The following is a 16,130-nucleotide window of genomic DNA, read 5'->3' on the forward strand; positions in this document are numbered from 1 at the left end:
GAAGGGCTTGCTTTTCCAGGTTCTCTGGGGTCACTAGACTGCCGTCCCCTCGCGTTTCTCTCTATGCAGGAGTCGCAGTGGGTTAGCTGCTCTGCAAGTGCCCGTATGCCGCTGCCCAATCAGCTGGTTTCCTCCCGGCACCTGGCGAAGCCTCAAGTCTGGCTGCGGGGCGGAGGCGGGAGAGATCACCCCGCCCGCGCATCCGCTCTGCCCCTTGCCCGACCCCGCTGAGCCTCGACCCTCCCCACCCAATCCCGGTCCTCCGCTGGGAGCTTGGGGCGGAGCTTCGCCGCCGCTCCGCCCCTCCGCGCAAGCTTTTAGCCTGGGGAGTGGGAGCGTTTGCGAAAGCTGATGGTGTTTTTTTAGAAAATAAGTTTCAGATGTATAGCATTGGGCTTCCCTGGTGGCGCAGTGGTTGAGAGTCCGCCTGCCGATGCAGGGGACACGGGTTCGTGCCGCGGTCTGGGAAGATCCCGCGTGCCGCGGAGCGGCTGGGCCCGTGAGCCATGGCCGCTGGGCCTGCGCGTCCGGACCCTGTGCTCCGCAACGGGAGAGGCCCGCGTACCGCAAAAAAAACCCCCACAAAAAACAGATGTACAGCATTATAGTTCAACATCTGTATATACTAGAGCGTGATCACCACTACAGTCTAGTTGCGATCCGTCACCATACAATTAACCCACTTCATGCATTTCGCCCAACCCCCTGGAAGCAGACGGTCCTACAGTCGCGGAGCTGATTGGCTGTTCTTGGGCGTTACGTAGCCCGGGTTTTCCGGAATTTGGGTTGAGCTGGGGAGAGTGGAGTATGGCTTCTCTGAGTCAGCCCTTGCGCGAGCTACAGGGACCTTTGCTCCCCCCCAAGGACCTGGTGGAGGAGGAAGATGATCATCTGAGGGAGGATGCGGAGGAGGAGGAAGACACGGTGTTTGTCGATGCCGAGGAGCTCTGCAGTGGGGGTGTAAAAGCGGGCAGCCTCCCTGGTCGGCTCCGTGGTGAGGAAGCAACTCGCCCCTGGGAATGGGTTTGGAGGATTAATGAACTGTTTCCCATTATGGTCTCGTCCCAAGTAAGGCGCCCCATCGCTGCTAATAGACTTCCTTTGGGATGGCCTAGCTGTTTCGTCCTGTTTAGGATAAAATAAAAACAGCAGCAACCACAAGAATAGCAGAGACTTGAGCAAATACTTTGTGTTAAGCTTGGGCTCCACGTGTATCTCATTTACTGATGACAACTTTTTCAGGTAGTTTCTTAGTCGAGGAAACAATGGGTCTCCAGCCAGTATTCACACCCCGAATCAGGGCTTTTAACTATTTTCCTGTCTTTCCTGGAGGCGAGTATGTGGTTACTTTTCAGCTACTTAGACACACACGCACATAAGAAACACCCCAAGGCACTGTTGATTCATTAACCTTGTGTTAATAACCTTGTGATCTGTGTTTACCTTGTATAGTTTCCTGTCCTAAGAATTATACCTATTATGTGTACCTGGTGACTGATGTTTGAGAATGTTTGAATGTTCAGACCACTGCTGTACTGTAGAATTTTTCTGGTGATGGCATTGCTCTATATTTGCTCTGTCCAATACAACAGCTGTTACCCACTTGTGGCTATTGAGAACTTGAAATGCAGCTAGTGCACCTGAGTTGAATTTTAAATTTTAATTAATTTAAATTTAAATAGTCACAGGTGAGTGGCCAATACAGGTTTAGACAGAAACTTTTAAGTATTTGTGGAGGGTTTAGTCATTTATCCTGAAAGTGTTAGTGATTGGCTACCATCTTCCAAGCAAGGTGTTTGTTTTGTTGGGCTACCTTGGAGAGATTAGATGATGAGGTTGCTGTCTTAATGGAGCTTACCCTCTAATGAATTAAACTGACATTCTATAAATAATCACAGAAGTAACTATAATATCACTCAGTGCTTAGAAGGAATAGTACGAAGTGCTATGAGAGGTTATATTCATGAGATTCAGGGCTTTCCTGAGGAAGTGACAATTAAGCTGAGGTCTGTAGTAAATGGGGGTAAATGGTAAGGAAGAAATTATTTAAGGCAAGTGGAACAGCTTTTGCAAAGGCCCTGGGTAGGAGGGACCATGACATTTTTTAGAAACTGCTTGAAGGTCAGTATTGACTGAGATCAGAGTAGCAGAGAGAGGACTGCTTTTAGAAGAGGAACAACAAACTTTTGCCATGTACCATGCCTCCCTCCTGGAATACAAAAACAGATGAAACATTGTCATGTTCTAGAGAGCTTACAGTGTAGTAGAGGGAGACAGATAAACAGGTGAGTGGAATATAGACACTGTAATAGACATCTGTAGAGGGTACTGTCCAGGGATTAAAGAGAGTAGTGGATTTGACAAAACATTGGGAAGAGATTTTAAATTTATCCTAAATTACCTTTTTTTTTTTTAAAGTTTCAATTTTTGATGAAAATACTCAGCAGCAATGTGAAGTGTTTGGACGTTTTCCGTTACTGGGTGCTTGGTGGCGAGTGAAGGTACAGGTGAAGCCGGTAGGATCAAGGAGCTTTCAAGTTCAAGGATTTCCTTCTTACTTCTTACAATCAGATATGGCAGCACCGAATCAGTTACACATCTGTTCCCTCTTTCTTAAAGACTGTAATGTCTCCAGTGAAAAGAGAAAAAATTTTTTAGCATGGGTAAATGCTGAATCAAGTTATAAAGACCTCAACTTTGAAAATCTTAGGGAAAAATTAAGAACTTACCAAAAGAACATTGGAAGGAATACTCAAAAACAATCTACACGGAAAACACAAGAAGAGTCACCACCAGATGACGAGATACTGCGTTCTCTGGAAAACACAAGTAAGTGATTTTATCATTGAGTTTTAGTGTAACTGAGATACTGGATGACTGGTGTGTTTAAAATATTACCAGTACAGTATTGATATCTTGGTATAGTATTCTTTTTTTAAATTGGTTTGATGAAATGTGTTTGTATTGCTTTTGGAGTATGTCATTGACATTGCAGGTTCCTCATCTGTAATGTGAAGAGATTGGGTGAGATGATCTTTAAACACCTTTTAGTTCCTTTCCTGCTCTAAAAGTGTGATTCTAGGTCTCTCTCTAACTTTTGTGTCCTAGGATTACCTTGAGTCATTAAGAAGTTCAGTTATCAATTATTCTGTTTCAGAAGGGAGAGAAGAAAGGCAAGAATATGAGCAATCCATTTTGGAAAGATTTCAGTTCAAAGTAGTTTAAAATAACTTCTAAATATGGTTTGTTATCTGGACATTCACATATATGGAATATTTCATTTCTTAATTTTATCAAATAAATTTGGCAGTACATCATTGAATGATTTCAATGATGAAAACATCATGATTACAGTAAGAAGAATGACTATAAAGATTAATATGTAAATGATTTTTAATGCTTAGCTTTAAATTTATATATTATTGAGTCAGAAATTTTATTCTGATTCTACTGCAAGCAGAAGGAAACAAAAGGCTAAGAAGTAGCTATCTAAGCATTTGAAGAACATACATTTTGGTGTTAAACACAATGAAAACCATCTTGATACAAAAGCAAGTGTTATAATACAATCACTTTTCTTGCTGGTCACAGTAAGTTTATTACTCTGTCTTTGATTTGGATTTCTTAAACTGGTTGTGCTAAATGAGAAAGTCCATCAAATCAGTTGTTCTGTGAGCTCATTTGTATGTTTTTATTTGTTCTTTTCTGATATCCTGTAGTTCCGTTTATAACTGTGATGAGAGCTCTGCAGTTCCCAAAAATAATGGAATTCCTTCCAGTTCTTCTGCCCCGACACTTTAAACGGCTCATAAGCTCAGATTCTACAGAGGTGTTGGAAGAGATAGAAGAGATTTTAGGTACACAGCCATGGAAACTCGGATTTCGTAAAGTAAGAAAGATATTTGCTTAGCGTTTTGTAATCTTATACAAGGGAGGATGTCTCAAGCTTGACAGTTTTTTGTATCTCTTTCAAGGGAAAGAAATTTGTATGACTTCAGTGTTGATTTATTTTCCTTGCAGTGTTGCAACTAAATATAAACTTCTTCCACCTGTAGCTCTTATGCAATAAATTTACAAAGGAAAACAAAATAACAAAATAAATGACATTCAAATTATCAGTACTTCAGTTACATAATTTAATTTCATATGACACTTTTTGTAACTGAATCGCATAGCACCTTGAATATAGATCTCATCGAAGACAAGTTCTTGTGTGTTTGGCAAGTCCATTCTGCTATGCTACGCCGTTCCTCACTTTCCTATTTGAACTTTCGAAGACCTTCATTATTCATATGGTACATGATGATGCCATTTGATTCTTTTTCTTTGGCACAATAATGTTATTTACGATTTCTTTGGCACTTCTGTTTTTCTTATTAGAGACCAGGAGTAGTAAAGTGGCACCGCGAAGCTCCAGAGATGTTGAAAACCAAATGTGGCACTTAAATCTTGGCAGTACTTGGTTATAGATGGTTTTCCAAATGAAAATACAATTTAAAAATTCTGAGATAATTGGTGGGATCCCCAAGAATGTTTACAGATCCCACCCCCTGCCCCCCATTTGAGAAATACTGGAATAATGAATTTGTTCCCTCTATAAAATGACTATGATTTCAATATGCTTGGAAAAATGAGATTCTGGAACATTAGATTATTATATATATTTATTCAGTAGGAAAGAGAAGCAGAGCAATGAGCCTTCTGGGACTCAAGTGGGACTCAAGTCCCCTTTTCAGCGTGTAAACCACCACCCAGAATAAAGACTTTTACTGAGGTTTTGAATTCATTTGCTAGGGCTGCTGTAACAAACAGCATAGACTGGGTGTCTTAAACCACAGACATTTATTTTCTCACAGTTCCGGAGGCTATAAATCCAAAGTCAAGGTGCCAGCAGGGTTGATTTCTTCTGAGGCCTCTCTCCTTAGCTTATGGATGGCTGTCTTCTTCCTGTGTCTTTACATGGTCTTCCCTCTGTGCTTGTCTGGGTCCTAAAATCTTATGACATCAGTCATATTGGATTAGGGCCCACCCCAGTGATCTCATGTTAACTTAATTACCTCCTTAAAGACCCTATCTCCAAATATGGTCACATTCTGGGGTACTGGGTGTTAGGATTTCAACATACGAATTTTCGGGGGGACACATTTCAGCCCATAAAATGTATGGAGGGCTCCAGGGGTGATGTCTCCATGGGAAAAAAAAAAAATGGAGCTGGTAGACGACCTACTTAGTGGATCATGGTGAAGGAAGTTCTGTACCTTTTCAGTGCAGTTTGGGCAGAATTTTGATAGGCACATGGAAAACTAAACAAGCCAAGAAAATGAGGCAGTCAGTAACTTCACAATATACAGGAGAGTTCAACACAAAGTTAATGTAATCACAGCATATCATGTCACTCAGCCGTGAATCCTGTTCACACTGATTTAACAAAAATCAGTTTTCAAAATGTATACTCTTAACTTTTCTCAAAGATGGGAGAAAGAGGGCTTCCCTGGTGGCGCAGTGGTTGAGAGTCCGCCTGCCGATGCAGGGGACACGGGTTCGTGCCCCAGTCTGGGAAGATCCCACATGCCGCGGAGCGGCTGGGCCCGTGAGCCATGGCCGCTGAGCCTGCGCGTCTGGAGCCTGTGCTCCGCAACGGAAGAGGCCACAACAGTGAGAGGCCCGCGTACCGCAAAAAAAAAAAAAAAAAAAAAAGATGGGAGGAAGAGAAGCATGTGTGAAAGTGACAGTACAAAGGGAGCAAACTTGCATGAAGAAAGACTTTCCATAGTAAGGAGTTAACTAATTACCTAAATTTTTTTTAAAGAAATTAAGGAATAGTATAAACAATACATAGAAATGTGGAGATAAATTCTGGAAGAAATAACTGAAAATGTTGAGGGTGTTGCCTTTAGAAGGCATGGAAAGGGTAAGTCAGAGGATTCCTATTTTTTGTGATAAGTCTCATAGTGTTATTTGACTCTTAAAACTGTATGTGTATTGCTTTGAAAAAACATAATTTTAATTATGAAGTTATATAGATCTCTAATCACAGTACAGTTAATTAAAAAAAATTAGTGATGTATTAGGTACATAGTTTTTTTTCCCCAAATTTTGTTGAAACACATGTCTTCTGGAACTTAAAAAATTATTATTAAACACCATAGTTTTCACTGTAATTCTCATAATAGTCATCTAATAGTCAATTATAAAAATATTTATAGTTTTTATAAAGCAAACTTGAATTTACTTTTCTTAAAGATAACCTACAGACAGTTGAAGCTTCTGCAATGTGAGGCAAGTTGGACATCGTTTTGTCAGTGCAGGTCTCTTCTCCAGTTGATGACTGATTTGGAGAAGAATGCATTAGTAATATATTCTGAACTGAAGCGGATGTGTAGAGAGCAAGGGCACACGTGTGTTGAAGAAGCTGACTTAACTTCTGAATTGTCAGACCGCATGTCTTTTCATGATGCTTGGCAGTCTCTGAAGTTCTTGAAGGATATCGGTGTGGTGACGTATGAGAAGGGCTGTGTCTTTCTTTATGACCTTTACCAGGCTGAAAGAGGCATTGCCTCTTCAATCTGTGACCTGATGACAAGGTCGCCATGGCGATTACATGTTGATGTCAAAAAGGTGCTTGCGTCTATTCACACCACAAGACCTGAGAATTCAGAAAGTGATGATACGCTAAATAAAAGTGAACCTGACGAAACAAGATTAGAAGATCTTGTGGATATTTGGGACACGCAGGACAGCGGTGACCATATTTGGGATAATGGTGAAAGTGAAGTTAAGGCAGAAATAAGTGAAGTCCAACTGGATCAGGATCAGGTGGCTGCTTTGGACATGATTTGCTCCAATGCTGTGACAGTCATAAGTGGGAAAGGTGGTAGTGGGAAGACCACAATTGTTAGCCAGCTTTTTAAGCATATAGAGCTGTTGGAAGAAAAAGAAGTGAAAAAAGCTTGTGAAGATTTTGAACAAGACCAGAATGCACCAGAAGAATGGATTACCTTCACCGAGCAAAGTCAGCCGAAGCCGGGCAAGGCTATAGAAGTTTTACTTACAGCACCTACAGGGAAAGCAGCTGGCTTACTGAGACAGAAAACTGGTTTCAGCGCTTATACACTATGTCAGGTAAAGCCTTTTACATTTTTTCTGTACATAAAACATTTGCCTTAAACACGGGCTTAATGTAATGAGTTTATTTTTCATTTCTTCCTGACAGCAATCAGTAGGCATTTATTTTATTTTTTTAACATCTTTATTGGGGTATAATTGCTTTACAATGGTGTATTAGTTTCTGCTGTATAACAAGGTGAATCAGTTATACATATACATATGTTCCCATATCTCTTCCCTCTTGCATCTCCCTCCCTCCCACCCTCCCCATCCCACCCCTCCAGGCGGTCACAAAGCACCGAGCTGATATCCCTGTGCTATGCGGCTGTTTCCCACTAGCTATCTACCTTACGTTTGGTAGTGAATATATGTCCATGCCTCTCTCTCGCTTTGTCATAGCTCACCCTTCCCATTCCCCATATCCTCAAGTCCGTTCTCCAGTAGGTCTGTGTCTTTATTCCTGTCCTACCCCTAGGTTCTTCATGACTTTTTTTTCTTAAATTCCATATATATGTGTTAGCATACGGTATTTGTCTTTCTCTTTCTGACTTACTTCACTCTGTATGATGGACTCTAGGTCTATCCACCTCATTACAAATAGCTCAATTTCGTTTCTTTTTATGGCTGAGTAATATTCCATTGTATATATGTGCCACATCTTCTTTATCCATTCATCCGATGATGGGCACTTAGGTTGTTTCCATCTCCAGGCTATTGTAAATAGAGCTGCAATGAACATTTTGGTACATGACTCTTTCTGAATTATGGTTTTCTCAGGGTATATGCCCAGTAGTGGGATTGCTGGGTCATATGGTAGTTCTATTTGTAGTTTTTTTAAGGAACCTCCATACTGTTCTCCATAGTGGCTGAACCAATTCACATTCCCACCAGCAGTGCAAGAGTGTTCCCTTTTCTCCACACCCTCTCCAGCATTTATTGTTTCTAGAGTTTTTGATGATGGCCATTCTGACTGGTGTGAGATGATATCTCATTGTAGTTTTGATTTGCATTTCTCTAATGATTAATGATGTTGAGCATTCTTTCATGTGTTTGTTGGCAGTCTGTATATCTTCTTTGGAGAAATGTCTATTTAGGTCTTCTGCCCATTTTTGGATTGGGTTGTTTGTTTTTTTGTTACTGAGCTGCATGAGCTGCTTGTAAATTTTGGAGATTAATCCTTTGTCAGTTGCTTCATTTGCAAATATTTTCTCCCACTCCGAGGGTTGTCTTTTGGTCTAGTTTATGGTTTCCTTTGCTGTGCAAAAGCTTTGAAGTTTCATTAGGTCCCATTTGTTTATTTTTGTTTTTATTTCCATTTCTCTAGGAGGTGGGTCAAAAAGGATCTTGCTGTGATTTATGTCATAGAGTGTTCTGCCTATGTTTTCCTCTAAGAATTTGATCATTTCTGGCCTTACATTTAGGTCTTTAATCCATTTTGAGCTTATTTTTGTGTATGATGTTAGGGAGTGATCTAATCTCATACTTTTACATGTACCTGTCCAGTTTTCCCAGCACCACTTATTGAAGAGGCTGTCCTTTCTCCACTGTACATTTCTGCCTCCTTTATCAAAGATAAGGTGACCATCTGTGTGTGGGTTTATCTCTGGGCTTTCTATCCTGTTCCATTGAACTATCTTTCTGTTTTTGTGCCAGTACCATACTGTCTTGATTACTGTAGCTTTGTAGTATAGTCTGAAGTCTGGGAGCCTGATTCCTCCAGCTCCGTTTTTTGTTCTCAAGATTGCTTTGGCTATTCGGGGTCTTTTGTGTTTCCATACAAATTGTGAAGTTTTTTGTTCTAGTTCTGTGAAAAATGCCAGTGGTAGTTTGATAGGGATTGCACTGAATCTGTAGATTGCTTTGGGTAGTACAGTCATTTTCAGAATGTTCATTCTTCCAATCCAAGAACATGGTGTATCTCTCCATCTATTTGTATCATCTTTAATTTCTTTCATCAGTGTCTTATAATTTTCTGCATACAGGTCTTTTGTCTCCTTAGGTAGGTTTATTCCTAGATATTTTATTCTTTTTGTTGCAGTGGTAAATGGGAGTGTTTTCTTGATTTCACTTTCAGATTTTTCATCATTAGTGTATAGGAATGCAAGAGATTTCTGTGCATTAATTTTGTATCCTGCAACTTTACCAAATTCATTGATTACCTCCAGTAGTTTTCTGGTAGCATCTTTAGGATTCTCTATGTATAGTATCATGTCATCTGCAAACAGTGACAGTTTTACTTCTTCTTTTCCAATTTGGATTCCTTTTATTTCCTTTTCTTCTCTGATTGCTGTGGCTAAAACTTCCCAAACGATGTTGAATAAGAGTGGTGAGAGTGGGCAACCTTGTCTTGTTCCTGATCTTAGTGGAAATGCTTTCAGTTTCTCACCACTGAGGAGGATGTTGGCTGTGGGTTTGTCATGTATGGCCTTTATTATGTTGAGGAAAGTCCCCTCTATGCCTACTTTCTGCAGGGTTTTTACCATAAATGGGTGTTGAATTTTGTCAGAAGCTTTCTCTGCATCTACTGAGATGATCATATGGTTTTTCTCTTTCAATTTGTTAATATGGTTTATCACATTGATTTGCGTATAGTGAAGAATCCTTGCATTCCTGGAATAAACCCCACTTGATCATGGTGTATGATCCTTTTAATGTGCTGTTGGATTCTGTTTGCTAGTATTTTGTTGAGTATTTTTGCATCTATGTTCATCAGTGATATTGGCCTCTAGTTTTCTTTCTTTGTGACATCCTTGTCTGGTTTTGGTATCAAGGTGATGGTGGCCTCGTAGAATGAATTTGGGAGTGTTCCTCCCTCTGCTATATTTTGGAAGAGTTTGAGAAGGATAGGTGTTAGCTCTTCTCTAAATGTTTGATAGAATTCGCCTGTGAAGCCATCTGGTCCTGGGCTTCTGTTTGTTGGAAGATTTTTAATCACAGTTTCAATTTCAGTGCTTGTGATTGGTCTGTTCATATTTTCTAATTCTTCCTGATTCAGTCTTGGCAGGTTGTGCATTTCTAAGAACTTGTCCATTTCTTGCAGGTTGTCCATTTTATTGGCATAGAGTTGCTTGTAATAATCTCTCATGATCTTTTGTATTTCTGCAGTGTCAGTTGTTACTTCTCCTTTTTCATTTCTAATTCTATTGATTTGAGTCTCCTCCCTTTTTTTCTTGATGAGTATGTTTAATGGTTTATCTATTTTGTTTAGCTTCTCAAAGAACCAGCTTTTAGTTTTATTGATCTTTGCTATCGTTTTCTTCATTTCTTTTTCATTTATTTCTGATCTGATTTTTATGATTTCTTTCCTTCTGCCAACTTTGGGGTTTTTTTGTTCTTCTTTCTCTAATTGCTTGAGGTGCAAGGTTAGGTTGTTTATTCGAGATGTTTCCTGTTTCTTAAGGTGGGCTTGTATTGCTATAAACTTCCCTCTTGGAACTGCTTTTGTTGCTTCCCATAAGTTTTGGGCCGTCGTGTCTCCATTGTCATTTGTTTCTAGGTATTTTTTGATTTCCTCTTTGATTTCTTCAGTGATCTCTTCGTTATTAAGTAGTGTATTGTTTAGCCTCCATGTGTTTGTATTTTTTACAGATCTTTTCCTGTAATTGATATCTAGTCTCATGGCGTTGTGGTTGGAAAAGATACTTGATACAATTTCAATTTTCTTAAATTTACCCAGGCTTGATTTGTGACCCAAGATATGATCTGTCCTGGAGAATGTTCCATGAGCACTTGAGAAAAATGTGTATTCACACATTAAGTCCATCTTGTTTAATGTATCATTTAAAGCTTGTGTTTCCTTATTTATTTTCATTTTGGATGATCTGTCCATTGGTGAAAGTGGGGTGTTAAAGTCCCCTACTATGAATGTGTTACTGTCGATTTCCCCTTTTATGGCTGTTAGTATTTACCTTATGTATTGAGGTGCTCCTATGTTGGGTGCGTAAATATTTACAATTGTTATATCTTCTTCTTGGATCGATCCCTTGATCATTATGTAGTGTCCCTCTTTGTCTCTTCTAATAGTCTTTATTTTAAAGTCTATTTTGTCTGATATGAGAATTGCTACTCCAGCTTTCTTTTGGTTTCCATTTGCATGGAATATCTTTTTCCATCCCCTTACTTTCAGTCCGTATGTGTCTCTAGGTCTGAAGTGGGTCTCTTGTAGACAGCATATGTATGGGTCTTGTTTTTGTATCCATTCAGCTGATCTGTGTCTTTTGGTGGGAGCATGTAGTCCATTTACATTTAAGGTAATTATCGATATGTATGTTCCTATTCCCATTTTCTAAATTGTTTTGGGTTCCTTATTGTAGGTCTTTTCCTTCTCTTGTGTTTCTTGTCTAGAGAAGTTCCTTTAGCATTTGTTTTAAAGGTGGTTTGGTGGTGCTGAACTCTCTCAGCTTTTGCTTGTCTGTAAAGGTTTTAATTTCTCCATCAAATCTGAATGAGATCCTTGCTGGGTAGAGTAATCTTGGTTGCAGGTTTTTCTCCTTCATCACTTTCAATATGTCCTGCCACTCCCTTCTGGCTTGCAGAGTTTCTGCTGAGAGATCAGCTGTTAACCTTATGGGGATTCCCTTGTGTGTTATTTGTTGTTTTTCCCTTGCTGCTTTTAATATGCTTTCTTTGTATTTAATTTTTGGCTGTTTGATTAATATGTGTCTTGGCGTATTTCTCCTTGGATTTATCCTGTATGGGACTCTCTGTGCTTCCTGGACTTGATTAACTATTTCCTTTCCCATATTAGGGAAGTTTTCAACTATAATCTCTTCAAATATTTTCTCAGTCCCTTTCTTTTTCTCTTCTTCTTCTGGAACCCCTATAATTCGAATGTTGGTGCGTTTAATGTTGTCCCAGAGGTCTCTGAGACTGTCCTCAGTTCTTTTCATTCTCTTTTTTTTATTCTGGTCTGCAGCAGTTATTTCCACTATTTTATCTTCCAGGTCACTTATCCATTCTTTTGCCTCAGTTATTCTGCTATTGATCCCATCTGGAGTATTTTTCATTTCATTTATTGTGTTGTTCATTATTGTTTGTTTCATCTTTAGTTCTTCTAGGTCCTTGTTAAATGTTTCTTGCATTTTGTCTATTCTATTTCCAAGATTTTGGATCATCTTTACTATCATTATTCTGAATTCTTTTTCAGGTAGACTGCCTATTTCCTCTTCATTTGTTAGGTCTGGTGGGTTTTTATCTTGCTCCTTCATCTGCGGTGCGTTTTTTTGTCTTCTCATTTTGGTTATCTTACTGTGTTTGGGGTCTCCTTTTTGCAGGCTGCAGGTTCGTAGTTCCCATTGTTTTTGGTGTCTGTCCCCAGTGGCTAAGGTTGGTTCAGTGGGTTGTGTAGGCTTCCTGGTGGAGGGGACTAGTGCCTGTGTTCTGGTGGATGAGGCTGGATCTTGTCTTTCTGGTGGGCAGGTCCATGGCTGGTGGTGTGTTTTGGTGTGTCTGTGGACTTATTATGATTTTAGGCAGCCTCTCTGCTAATGGGTGGGGTTGTGTTCCTGTTTTGCTAGTTGTTTGGCACAGGGTGTCCAGCACTGTAGCTTGCTGGTCGTTGAGTGAAGCTGGGTGCTGGTGTTGAGATGGAGATCTCTGGGAGATTTTCGCCATTTGGTATTATGTGGAGCTGGGAGGTCTCTTTTTGACCAGTGTCCTGAAGTTGGCTCTCCCACCTCAGAGGCACAGCACTGACTCCTGACTGCAGCACCAAGAGCCTTTCATCCACACGGCTCAGAATAAAAGGGAGAAAAGGCAGAGAGAAAGAATTAGTAGAAGTAGGAAGAAAGAAAGAAAGAAAGGAGGGAAGGAAGGAAGAAAGAAAGAAGGAAAGAAAGAAAGGGAGGGAGGGAGGGACGGTGGGAGGAAGGAAGGAAGGAGGGAAGGACGGAAAAAAGAAAGAAAAGATAAAGTAAAATAAAATAAAGTAAAATATAATATAGTTATTAAATTAAAAAATAATTATTAAGAAAAAAATTTAAAAAAAACGGACGGATAGAACCCTAGGAGAAATGGTGGAAGCAAAGCTATACAGACAAAATCTCACACAGAAGCATGCACATACACACTCACAAAAAGAGGAAAAGGGGGAAAAATCATAAATCTTGCTCTCAAAGTCCACCTCCTCAATTTGGGATGACTCGTCTATTCATGTATTCCACAGATGCAGGGTACATCAAGTTGATTGTGGAGCTTTAATCCGCTGCTCCTGAGGTTGCTGGGAGAGATTTCCCTTTCTCTCGTTTGTTCTCACAGCTCCCAGGGTCTCAGCTTTGGATTTGGCCCCACCTCTGCGTGTAGATTGCCAGAGGGCGTCTGTTCTTCGCTCAGACTGGACGGGGTTGAAGGAGCTGCTGATTCGGGGGCTCTGGCTCACTCAGGCCGGGGGGAGGGAGGGGCACGGAATGCCGGCGGGCCTGCGGCGGCAGAGGCCGGCGTGACGTTGCACCAGCCTGAGGCGCGCCGTGCGTTCTCTCGGGTAAGTTGTCCCTGGATCCCGGGAACCTGGCAGTGGCGGGCTGCACAGGCTCCCCGGAAGAGGGGTGTGGATAGTGAGCTGTGCTCGCACACAGGCCCCTTGGTGGCGGCAGCAGCAGCCTTAGCGTCTCATGCCCGTCTCTGGGGTCCGTGCTTTTAGCCGCAGCTCGCGCCCATCTCTGGAGCTCCTTTAAGCAGCGCTCTTAATTAATCCCCTCTCCTCGCGCACAGAAAGAGGGAAGAGAACGTCTCTTGCCTCTTCGGCAGCTCCAGACTTTTCCCCGGACTCCCTCCCGGCTAGCCATGGCGCACTAACCCCCTGCAGGCTGTGTTCACGCCACCAACCCCAGTCCTCTCCCGGCGCTCCGACCGAAGCCCGAGCCTCAACTCCCAGCCCCGCCCGCCCCGGCGGGTGAGCAGACAAGCCTCTCCAGCTGGTGAGTGCCGGTCGGCACCGATCCTCTGTGCGGGAATCTCTCCGCTTTGTCCTCCGCACTTCTGTTGCTGTGCTCTCCTCCGCGGCTCCGAAGCTTCCCCCTCCGCCACCCGCAGTCTCCGCGCGCGAAGGGGCTTCCTAGTGTGTGGAAAACTTTCTTCATTCACAGCTCCCTCCCACTGGTGCAGGTCCCGTCCCTATCCTTTTGTCTCTGTTTATTCTTTTTTCTTTTGCCCTACCCAGGTACGTGGGGGGTTTCTTGCCTTTTGGGAGGTCTGAGGTCTTCTGCCAGCATTCAGTAGGTGTTCTGTAGGAGTTGTTCCACGTGTAGATGTATTTCTGGTGTATCTGTGGGGAGGAAGGTGATCCCCGCGTCTTACTCTTCCGCCATCTTCCCCTCGTCCCTGGACAAATTCTTAGAAAGTACACTCCCCCAAGACTATATTGTTGGTGAGAACGTAAGTTGGTGCAGCCACTGTGGAAAAGAGTATGCTGGTTTCTCAAAAACCTAAAAATAGAACTTGGCTGAATACTGTCTCCATCCTTGCTGGTTGTTTCATATTCAACAAGTTATTTAACTTCTCTGTGCCCAAATTTCTTGCTAATTCTGAAAGCTAGCAGTCCAAAACAGAGGTCACAGTGTGTCAAGGTGTCATCAGGGCCGAGCTCCTTCCCGGAGGATGCCGACATTTCTTGGATCGTGGCTTCCTTCCTCCATTTCCAAAGCCAAGGGCTGCCACGCTCTCACACCTCCTCACTCTGACACTGACTCTTCCAGTAGGCATTTATTGAATGTCTTCTAGAGCCTTGCCTTGTGGTAGCTAATCACTTAGATCAGTGCCACTCAAAACAGCCAGTCTGTATAAACTGTTCCTGTTTGCAGTGAGTTAGGAGCTTGTGCCAGAAAGTAGATCAGTGTACCGCTTCCTTCATTGAGAACGTCTTAGTATGAAAAAAAAAAAAAGGGAAACTAAAGTGTATGCTTAATGCTGTAGTTAGTTTAGATTCTGGCAATGCCCTGTTTCTCAGTGGGACTGGTTTCAAACATGAGTCCACCTTTTGTAGAATGAAAGCTCCGTCGAAGTGAGGACTTGGATCATCTGGTTTAGTGCTTTATCTCCTTTGCCTACAACAGTGCCTGGCAAATAGTAGTTGCATAATAAAAATTTCAAATGAATTAAGATGCTTGAAAAAAATAGCTTTGGCTATAGTTAAGAGTCATGAAGTTTTAAACTTGTAAAGAGTTGGAGAGTTTCCTTTAGCCCTGATCTGCCATTTTATAGATCAAGGAAGTGAGTCGTTGGAAGATTTCTGAAGGAAATAATAATTGAATTGGAGTCTAATGGACAAGGAAGCTCAGGTAAGGAGAAGAACATTTTATTTAAGGGAAAGGCCTTCCCAGAGGCATTGAGGTGAATGATCAAGTGCATATAGAGGGTTTTGAGGGGACTGCGTTGATTGGAATGAAGTCTGTGTATTGTAAGATAATGGAAATTACACTTGGTTTAGACCGGGAATTTGAACTTTAAAGTTTGTAAAATATTTTGCTGTTTCATTAAATCCTTGACAAACGAGTGAAGTGGGTAAGTGATGTTATCTGCATTTTACAGGAGAGCCACTTAAAATTTGGGTGTGTTAAACAATTGGCCCCAAACCTTAACTGAGTGCAGAGCTCGCGCTGGGATTCACATTTCTGACCTCTCAGCTTCCTTCTCTTACCAAGGTGCCATGATCCCCTCATTTACTACAGACCTTATATACCTCACAAAGAAGCTTGGACTTGATTTACTGGGGAGCCATTTAGGTTCCTAAGCAAGAGAGTGAAATGAAGAAAGCAGTTCTAAGGAAGGCTACCGGAATCATAGACCCACGAGCCACCTCAGAAATTGCTTTTGCATTACTTTTATTTGTCACATGAGTGGGCATGATCCTAGAGCAGTTCAGTGTAGCTCATTGGTGGAAGAGTCTTCTGATCAGTTTATGATTTTTTCCATTACGCCTTCACTTCTGTTTAGTCTGAAGGATTGAATTAGAAAAGGAGAGGCCAGAGAGGGATCATTACTAAATTTCATCTTAAGTTCCAACTCTGATCAATTGGTAGTATCCTAAT

General features: G+C 41.5%; 1 protein-coding gene across 1 annotated transcript in view; it reads left to right on the forward strand.

Annotated features, from left to right (window-relative positions):
- Positions 1 to 807: 807 nt before the first annotated feature.
- The window catches only part of HELB (DNA helicase B), a gene marked incomplete at both ends in the record, with an annotated part of 41,173 nt that continues 25,850 nt past the window's right edge, over positions 808 to 16,130 (forward strand). The window contains 4 exons of the mRNA XM_082667003.1: positions 808 to 994; positions 2,419 to 2,829; positions 3,720 to 3,889; positions 6,244 to 7,122. Coding sequence (XP_082523129.1) covers positions 808 to 994; positions 2,419 to 2,829; positions 3,720 to 3,889; positions 6,244 to 7,122 — 1,647 coding nt within the window. The remainder of the gene's footprint in view (positions 995 to 2,418; positions 2,830 to 3,719; positions 3,890 to 6,243; positions 7,123 to 16,130) is intronic.

The sequence above is a fragment of the Grampus griseus genome, assembly GCF_964374135.1.
Source record: "Grampus griseus genome assembly, chromosome: 11".
In the NCBI taxonomy this organism is placed as follows: domain Eukaryota; kingdom Metazoa; phylum Chordata; class Mammalia; order Artiodactyla; family Delphinidae; genus Grampus; species Grampus griseus.